Below are 10,290 nucleotides of genomic sequence, written 5' to 3'. Positions count from 1 at the left end.
TTTGATTTGTCTAATTTGCACGATGCAATTAACAACCGAATGTTCTCGATGTACTGACAAGACCGTAATCTGACCTGATCTCGTCTTGGGGAGGCCCGGAGCATTCTGGATGTAGTCTGGTGTGGCAATGGCTCCGATCTTTTCCCTCACTGGAAAAGACCATGAAAAATAGTTTGATCTCACATACTGTACACACAAACATATTACTAACCTTACGCAGTGTTTTATGCTAAGCTTATTGTGTGTAAACCAGGGGTCATCAACGTTTTCAGGCCAAGGACCCCTTAGTTGAGAGAGAGATGAAACCTTTTCAGGTTCCATATAGTTTCATTGTTTGACAGCACAATGATCAGTCTATTTTGGATTCATGTCAATTTGTGTTTTCAGATATTTAACCACTTGAGCTGTCATTAACTAATACACTTGACCTTTCACTCTGTACTTAGCTTGCTCTTTTTCCCCTCTACAACAAACCTCTTTGCCGAAGATAGCTGATCTACAAGCTGTAGTAACTCTGAGGACCCCCTGTTGAAGACCCCTGGTGTAAACAGTTTAAGACTACATTCATACACACCTTGTCTCTTCAGCTCTGCTTCCAGTGTGATGTTGTAGGTGATTCCAGTTTTGAGCGTTACAAAGCAGTACAGACCCTCTCCTTTGACTGGGTGAGGTCTGCCCACCACCGCTGCTTCTGCTACAGCCTCGTGTTCTACCAGCGCTGACTCTACCTCTGCTGTACTCAACAAATGACCTGAGAGAGAGAAAGAGAGATTGATTGAAGACTATTAGAAGTTTGCATAGGGCAGTTTCATGACAATACAGGTCGACTAAAAGGATATCTCAAAAAAGCTTTTGGGCTTGTTTCAATTTGGGTCCTTTAACACATATAACATAGACTAGAGTGACAGACGAATAGAAAAAAAAAGAAAAGAAAAACAGTCGTAAAACAGAATGTATAATGAAAGGTATTTACAATAGAAAGGTCAGGGGAGGTAAGGATTGGCTTTGTTTTCTTAGGGAGGAGTACAGTATACTGTTATCTTAGAGAGTATACATGGTACAGTACACAGTAATATCCTCAGTGTTAATACCATGTGACCAAATTCTACACCGCTCCTACTGCCATCAGAATGCTGATGAAGTATGGCAATGTTACTGTACACATGAAACCAAAAGTGTCAATTTGAGTACATTTGTACACTCAAGTTACAAAATGGATATGTTAACAGTGAGAATTTTACTGTTAAGATAACAAAAACAACTTGCATTAGCTGTTGTGGGAATGTCATTTAGAAAATAATAAAACCCTTTCTCGACATCTTTTTATTAGGAAAGCATCTGATTGATTTTGTGACTTGTTGTATGTTGATGAATACATTCATCTGCAGTATCTTCATTCATTGGAAATGAAACAGTCAATTCCTATGGCTTTTTGGGGGTGCTTGGTATGGAAAGGTATGGGAACCCTTGGTCCAGACAAACACATTATGTAGGTGTGGTCTGTCTGATCAGGAAGCTTACCTGAGACGTTCAACATGTCATCAATCCTCCCTGTGATCCAATAATAGCCATCCTTGTCTCTACGGCAACCTGCAGGATCAAAAGAGCAACAGTTAAATACTAGATATTACCGTAATCATTCGCTTCCATCCTTAAAGGAGTAGTTCACCCCAAAATGACCTTTTTTTCTATTGATTACTCATGCCACGGAAACTTGAGTTCAATAATATTTTTTAATCAGTCGCATTCCTAAGACAAAAATGTGATTATAGTAAATTTACTCCAATCAATGGGGGTACATTTATTGTAATCACATTTTTGTCATCTTTTGAATGTGACAAAAAACTAAAAATATTATTGAACTCAAGTCTACTTGCCTGGATAAGTAATCAAAAATCCAGATTGGATCAGACATGAATATCTAATCCACTGATGTGTTCTGCTCTTATCAAATTTGTAAGACAGTCAAAAAAACTAAAAACAAACAAACAACAACAACAAAATGTTTAATTTGGAAGCATCTAAAACAGTGTGCGGAAAGCCTGCCTTTTCTCAATTACTTTTTTGTTGTTGTGCACCTTAAGTTCTATGTGGGTGTGCTTTCTCTTGGATTGTAACCGTAGCCTACTATGCCACAGAATACAGAGGTTTGTATCTTTTCACACCAATTCATAGGTATGTCTTTGACTCCTAGTCAGTGTTTCCCTCACCGTCTCCAGTGACGTAGTAACCAGGAAACTTCTTGAAGTAGGTGGTCTCAAACCTGGCATGGTTCCTGTACACCGTCCTCATTATACCGGGCCAAGGCTGCTTAAATACCTGGACAAACACAGACAGCAGTCGCACTCTATTCGATACGGATTACACACCTGAATCTGAAAAAGTTGTACACACTGTATGGACTAGTTGTGAGCTTGTAGATTTATGTATGTGTCCACCTAAATATAACCCAAGAGATAGACATAATGCTCAGGTTTACAACACAATTGTCCTCACCAGGTATCCTTCGCTTGGTCCCTCCAGCTCCTCCCCCGACTCATTCAAGATGGCGGGCACCACGCCAAAGAAAGGGAAGGTCTGACGCAGGAGAGGAGGACACGGTTCCATCATTTATTGACATGTTCTGATCTTAATACTTCTTGTTAGATTGGTTGGCTATATTTGAGGTGAGATGTAATAATCAGCATGTTTCTGGGTCTCTCATCTTTCTGTGCCTTTGTCCTTTTACATTATCACTTAGGCATTGTGTAAATAAAGCAAAAAATAAAGAAAACAGTAGCAGACAGTGAAACTCTGTATTAACCATGATTCAATATGGCTCGATGGGTATAGTACGTTTTAGGTTTTATTCCCGGGGTAGATCAATGGTTAGAGCAAGGCACTAAGGAAAACTGGCAGAGAAAAACTCTCTCGCTGCAACTATTAAGGAAAACTCCTTAAAATAATTATATTTCTTTCATTTATGTATGCTCATAAGGTGCTGTGCTCAAAAGGAGGGGTGCATAAAATTTGCACGCACACACACGCACACACACACACACACACACACACACACACACACAGAGTACTTCAGAGCAAGGCATTAATTATCAGAGTTGGGGGATCTCTTCCCATGCTTGTAGTAAACGGCAGTGGCTCTACAGCAGGGCATTACGTGCCAATAACAGAATATACTTACAGCTGAACCTGGCTTCATGGGCGTGGCAGCAGGCAGGGGAGTCAACACATGTCCACCCTGAGAAACAAGACAGACAGCAGAGACGATTTAACCCTCTGACTGATGACAGAAGAAACAAACACTAAACAGGTTTTACTCTAGAACAGTACTAACGGTTTCAGTCTGCCAGAAGGTGTCCACTATGGGACATCTGCTGTCTCCCACCACGTTGTAGTACCACTGCCATGCCTCAGGGTTGATGGGCTCTCCTACCGTACCCAGCACCTTCAGAGATGAACGCTTATACCTGGAGAGAGAGAGGACAAGAGAAATGAATAGTAGACTAGAGATGGGATTTATGGCTCTTTGAAGTGAGCCGGATCTCTGGGATCCGTTCCTTTCAAAGAGCCGTTCAATAGACTGGCTCATTTTAGTTACTAGTTACTTTGTAGATTTTGATTATAATTACAAATAACTTCAACCCTATATACATTTATTTCGCACATACAGTATTTTCTGGACTATAAGGCGCACCTGACTATAAGGCGCACTGTCAATGAATGGTCTATTTTCAAACTGTTTTCATATATAAGGCGCACCTGACTATAAGGCGCACATAATAGACGCTACCGTTGCGTTATGCATCCAACAGATGGAGCTGTGCTAAAGGGAATGTCAATGTCAATGAATGATCCATATATAAGGCGCACTGGACTATAAGGCGCACTGTAGTTTTTTGAGAAAATTAAAGGCTTTTAAGTGCGCCTTATAGTACGGAAAATACGGTATATAGGTACATAGTTGCCATTTGAAAATAGCCGATCTACAAGCTCACAATGCGTTGCAACTTCAAATGATTTTTCTACATTTTACTCATTGGAAAACCTGTGAAACAGGACATTCTGCATAATGAGTACGTTCTAATATTGGTACTTTAAGTACATTTTGATACCAATACTTTTTTACTTTTACTCAAGTACATTAACATTCCAAATTTCTACTTGATTGCAGTATTGATATTTTTTACTTAAGTAAAGAATTTTAGTACTTTTTTACACCACTGTTCATTTAGAAAAGAATGGCTCCCTATACTGCGAACCGGATCACATCGTTCATGTCAAAGAGCCGTTCAAAAGAATTGATTCGTTCATGAACTTCCCACCTCTAATGAATAGAGACACAGACAGAGATGAACAGAAAGAGATAAAGGAATAGGGAGAGAGGCCACGAGAGAGATAATACCAGGGAAAGAAGAGCTGGCACGCAAATCGTGTTGATAAGTGGAGAAGCTCTCTTTCAATTTACTTAACTCAACATTGAGTCAACATTCACGTTTGATCTTTGACAGACAGACAGTCTTACTTGTGTACAGGATCATTTCCATACTTCATCAGCATTCTGATGGCAGTAGGAGCGGTGTAGAATTTGGTCACATGGTATTTGTCCACGATCTCCCACATGCGACTCACATCAGGGTAGGTTGGCAGGCCCTCAAACTGAACAAACACACACACACCTTTCTTGTGAGAAATGTAAGAGGGTATGTGTTGGCAAAACAAACATGGTACTTTACCATCAAGATGACCTCGCTGACATACAGTAAAAGACAAGGTATATGAACTACGGAACAGCAGTTCCTTGGTCCAATTTAGGCTTCCATGCTCATAGACCAGTAGTGCTGGTAAGATGGAAAATCATCTGTGTGGATTGGAACTAGAGCTATAGTAGAGCTATAGATGATTGATTCACATGAAGGTGCTGTTGGCCTCATAATACAAGGACTTCTGATGTAAACAAGACCGTAAAATGACTTATTTGGGATGCTCCTTTTAGGCAGGGTTGTAGCAACTCATAATGTAATAACGGCTCATAATGTAATAAGGGCTCATAATGTAATAAGAAAAATGTAATAAAAACTCATAATGTAATAATCAGCTCATAATGTAATAAAAAAACGAGTGCATAACGTAATAATGGATTTTTCAATAATGTAATAATGTAATAATGTGTTACATTAAGAACCTCCACATAGGAGGCTCATAATGTAATAAAACTTCATAATGTAATAATGTATTTTGTATTACATTATGAGCTGATTATTACATTATGAGCTTTTATTACATTTTAATTATTACATTATGCGCTTGTTTTTTTATTACATTATGAGCTGATTATTACATTATGAGTTTTTATTACATGTTTTTATTACATTATGAGCCCTTATTACATTATGAGTTGCTACACACCCTGCCAACTTTGTTGATGAAGAATGGAGCAACTATCTGCTAAACATGCAGCAAATGAATACATATGGGGATCATTTAGCTGTACAAAGAGCATCCACAATGTTCAACATACAGTTTGTGATTGTATCGACACTGGGTGTTGATGCAACATCGATAATATCACCATGTGGTCAGTATGACGACAGTCTGCCATTGCTAGTTCTGGGCCACTTTGCCGAAGGTCATGGGGACCATTATGTAAGCCTTGATGGACCAGTCACACACTTGATTCAAAGAGCGCACCACTTCGATCTGTCCAGACTTAGGGCCAGAGTGAGGTATCGGGTCAGGGCCAGAGTGAAGGCCTTGCGGCGAGAGTGAGGGCCAGATTTAGGGCCAGAGCAGGGCAGGATTTACCCTTCATGGTGCCCTGTGCTTGGAACTAGTTTGAAAGTCTTCAATCAATCAATCAATCAATCAATCAATCAGGGATAGATAGCACCTTAACTCTGCAGCCGCACTGAGGCGCTCCAACACAATAGTGCATCAGTTCTTTTAGAGTTGTGCATACTAATATCCACCTAACGTTTCTTCAAAACCCTTAAGTGTAACCAGTCATTACAGACAGCGATGTTAGGTTAGCTTAGCTTAGCTCATGTGAATATCTTTTGTTTACAGTTGATCCTCTGGTGCCCCCCTGTGGTTGTTGATGCCCTGTGCTTCAGCACGTCAAGCCCTATTATAAATCCGGCCCTGGGCCAGAGTGAGGTACCGAGTCAGGGCCATAATGAGGGCTAGACTTAGGACCAGAGTGAAGGACAGATCGAAGTGGTGCGCTCTCCTCTGCTTCCTGGATGGACTCTTTGAATCAAGTGTGTGACTGGTCCATCAAGGCTTACATAATGGTCCCCATGACCTTCGGCAAAGTGGCCGAGAACTAGCAATGGCAGACTGTCGTCATACTGACCACATGGGGATATTATCGATGTTGTATCAACACCCAGTGTCGATACAACCACGAACTGTATGTTGAACATTGTGGATGCTCTTTGTACAGCTAAATGATCTCCATATGTATTCATTTGCTGCATGTTTAGCAGATAATTGCTCAATTCTTCATCAACAAAGTTGGCAGGGTGTGTAGCAACTCATAATGTAATAAGGGCTCAAAATGTAATAAAAACATGTAATAAAAACTCAAAATGTAATGATCAGCTCATAATGTAATATAAAACAAGTGCATAATGTAATAATTAAAATGTAATAAAAGCTCATAATGTAATAATCAGCTCATAATGTAATACAAAATACATTATTACATTATGAAGTTTTATTACATTATGAGCCTCCTATGTGGAGGTTCTTAACTCTCCCCACGCTTTGAACGATAACGCTCGCCCCATTTTTTACAGAACCTCGATGCCAATACGGCGCTCGTTCGGTTCGTTCGTCTGATGACTGTAAGCTGATGAGGGGTCGCGCGGCCGTTTACTGTAAACACATTTTCCGCTGTGATGGTGTAAAAAATCCATTATGCGTTAGATCAACGGAGAACAATTCACTTCCTTGTTGATTTCCTCTGGCCCGGAGGCTCTGTAGCCAGTGACTGCTCTGAATGTACGGCAACACATAGCAGGACAATTCACATTCATTCTCGCATGACGCCGCCCTCTGCTGCCTGGCAGACCAAAGTGCACTATTGCACAACCAAAAAAAAAATAAATAAATAAATAAATGTCTGTCTGTCTATCTACTATAACGTCGCAAAGGTAAGCCGCTTTTTGATGGCGCCAGACCCAATAAATAAATAAATAATCTGGCAGTAGGAGAGTTAATGTAACACATTATTACATTATTGAAAAATCCATTATTACGTTATGCGCTAGTTTTTTTATTACATTAACTCAGTGAATGCCACCCTTTATTCAAAATCTACAAAACTGGTGCCAGCCATTTTGCTTAATTTTGCCTTTTTATGGGGGCCAAAATCATATTTTGTACTTAAATTACATATATAAATCTATGCTTCTATCGAAAGCCACACTACCCCTCTTACAAAGGAAAACATGTATATTTATATATATATATCCTATCATTAGATTTGGGCTTCAATAGAACATGTGTAAGATGTCTTGATCATCATCATATGTGTGTGCTGTGATGGGCCCTGTGTGCAATCTGGAGTGCAATACCATTTGAAAACCACCAGAGGGTGGTCTCCTACTATCTGATCAACTAACAGAAGAAGGAAGAAGACGTCCATCTTTTTTTTGGTTTGGGCCTGTTGTTTACATTTTGGCCAGGCCTTTTAGCTAGCATGCTAAACAACTTCGGAACCCTGGCGATCGCGATCAAGGATAGGTAGAGAAGAATGGATGGCACCGCTGGAATCCTGAGAATTTTCTGCGTTTTTTGAGTACTTATAGTTCGTCAGGGATGCACGGGAAAGTGTATAAACGAACGTTTTAGATAACATTTAAACGGCCGGAACCAATCTTCGGCTATACCGATTTTCCGCCGGACTGTGTTACACTGGTGCTACAGTCAAATCGGCCGTATCGCTCAGGTCACGGAGGCATATGGCCAACTTCTAGAGCGATTTTTTTGAAATTACAATTATGAAAAAATGATAAAACTTTTGATTAATTAAAAAGACGTAAAAGACGTTTATGGCACCGAGGTCCAAAGACGTATAAGACGTTTATGGCGTTCAGTGAGTTAAGAGCTGATTATTGTGGGCTCGCCTATAGGCGAGCACACTTTAGTTATTGTCATTATTTATTTATCTATCAGGCAGGCAATCAGTAGACGGGAACTTCGGTTCCTTTCTACTCCTACATACTTAGTGAGAAAATGAAAATAAAAACATCAATGTGTTCAGTTTACAGTGGCGAAGTGTGCTATTATTTTTTATAGCAATCGGCCAAATGGTGGCGCTGTAGGAAGCCTTCGAAAGTGCGAACTTTGAACAGGTATAGCTCATGCTGTGTTTTAGGTACAGCCATGAAACCTGTATACACGTATGCGTCTCCTCATGCCGAACAACTTTTACCCTCTAACTTTTGACCTCTGACCTTTAGGTCTCCCACAATTCGGAATTATATGAAAAACAGTAAAAATCTATCTCCTCCTGGGATTTTCGCGTCAAGTGCACAAAACTTTTTTCACATGAACTTTGGACCAATACGGTCAAACTAATCTCGGCGGATTTCTTTTAAAGTGAAATATAATTTTTTAATAATTTTATCAATATTGGGGTTTTATGCAAATTATTCTTCGGCCTCTAAATCATACATGCAAAGTTACACGTTCATGGCATTTGGCAAAGATGTGGAGGGTTAGTCAAAGTATCACTGAAACCAATTTTATTCCAATCGGCCAAAGGGGGGCGCTATACGAAGCGTTTGAAAATTCAAACTTCAAACGGGCATAAGTCATGACTCGTTTCGTTTGAAGACATGCAACTTGTTACACGCGTGCTTTGACTCAAGCGGAAGACATCTGTGTCGTTGTTAAGTAAGCTCCGCCCTTCGATTTTCCGCCACTTTGAGCAGTTTGTAAAACGCGTAAACCCGCTTTTATTCTGGAATTTTCACGTCACGTGCACAAAACTTTTTTTACGTGAACTTTGGACCGATATCTAAAGATCTGTCAGATCGGATTTCTTTAACATTGAAACATGCTTTTTTAAATAATTCAAACAATATTGCATTTTTATGCAAATTATTCTTCTGCCTCTAAAACATACAAGCAAAGTCACATTTTCATGACAAAATAGTGTAGAGGGTTAGTTCAAATATCACTGAAACCAATCTTACCCCAAATGGCCAAAGGGGGGCGCTATATAATTTTGAGCAGTTTGTAAAACGCTTAAACCCGTTTTTATTCTAGGATTTTTTTTGCAATTTGCATGAAACATTCTACACGCAATCTAAGGACCTTTATCTAACATGCCTATGAAGTGCACACAAAAAAATTATAAAATAATAATAATAAATATAGCTGCAAGCAGCGATAAAGTGTCCAAAGCCAAAAACACCTCAAATCATGAACACAGCCTGGGATGTGCGTGAAATCTTGCAAGCACATTCCCAATAGGTCAAGGAACAGATACCAACCTTCTCACATTGGCCTGTTATAGCGCCACCAGCGGGTCAACTTTTGCACAACACATTTTTGGAACAAAATGGACCAATCTTTGACGTCAGTAACGTCAAAGAGAGCACTGCCTGCGATCTTGACATTTTGTGCTTTTATAGCCATTGTTTTCTGGCTTGAAGCGAGCCCACAATTGTTTCGAAGGAACAATATTTTTCTAGTTACATTATGAGTTTTTATTACATTTTAATTATTACATTATGAGCCCTTATTACATTATGAGCCGTTATTACATTATGAGTTGCTACAGGGTCTTTAACTCCACTTGTACTGTACTACATTTTTTAGTACTGTTCTCCATTTTTGTCTAATAAAACATTCAATTGGTCAATCAATGTTCCTCTTCAGTCTAAACACGATTTTTAACACAGGTTCTCCAACAGTAGGATTAAAAGATAATATGTATGTACTAATATTATACTATGCCTGTTGTTTATTGTGCTCAATCTCTGCCATATCTTTTGTTAAATAGTGCCATTGTGAGCCTGATGAATGGGGAGATGGTTTATACAAGCTAAAATCAATCTTTCGATTCATTGTACAGCCACCCTACTTCATAGTACCGGCAAGAGATCCATCACAACCTGTATATCGTGCATTATGTTACAGGGGGTTCAGATTGTGGTTTTATAAAACTTCTAAGCATTGTGTGGTGGTCTCAGGAGCCACCTGCTGGCAAACGTTCAGACAGAGGCCAGGACAAAATGATGTCAGAGCAATAAATGCCAGACACTGAGAGATATTAATGAT

At 39.5% G+C, this 10,290-nt stretch overlaps 1 protein-coding gene across 2 annotated transcripts in view; it reads right to left on the bottom strand.

Moving 5' to 3' along the window:
- LOC308291093 (acetyl-coenzyme A synthetase, cytoplasmic-like) overlaps window positions 1–10,290 on the bottom strand; it is a 41,223-nt gene that overhangs the window by 4,860 nt on the left and 26,073 nt on the right. For both annotated transcript variants that reach the window (XM_080733007.1, XM_080733008.1), the window contains 8 exons: window positions 4,520–4,653; window positions 3,332–3,464; window positions 3,179–3,235; window positions 2,497–2,577; window positions 2,211–2,319; window positions 1,522–1,590; window positions 575–751; window positions 75–149 (listed from right to left, as the gene is read on the bottom strand). In XM_080733007.1, coding sequence (XP_080589133.1) covers window positions 75–149; window positions 575–751; window positions 1,522–1,590; window positions 2,211–2,319; window positions 2,497–2,577; window positions 3,179–3,235; window positions 3,332–3,464; window positions 4,520–4,653 — 835 coding nt within the window. The remainder of the gene's footprint in view (window positions 1–74; window positions 150–574; window positions 752–1,521; window positions 1,591–2,210; window positions 2,320–2,496; window positions 2,578–3,178; window positions 3,236–3,331; window positions 3,465–4,519; window positions 4,654–10,290) is intronic.

This window comes from Nannobrachium achirus (genome assembly GCF_963921795.1).
Source record: "Nannobrachium achirus genome assembly, chromosome: 9".
Classification (NCBI taxonomy): domain Eukaryota; kingdom Metazoa; phylum Chordata; class Actinopteri; order Myctophiformes; family Myctophidae; genus Nannobrachium; species Nannobrachium achirus.
This window is presented reverse-complemented; position numbering and strand designations above follow the sequence as displayed.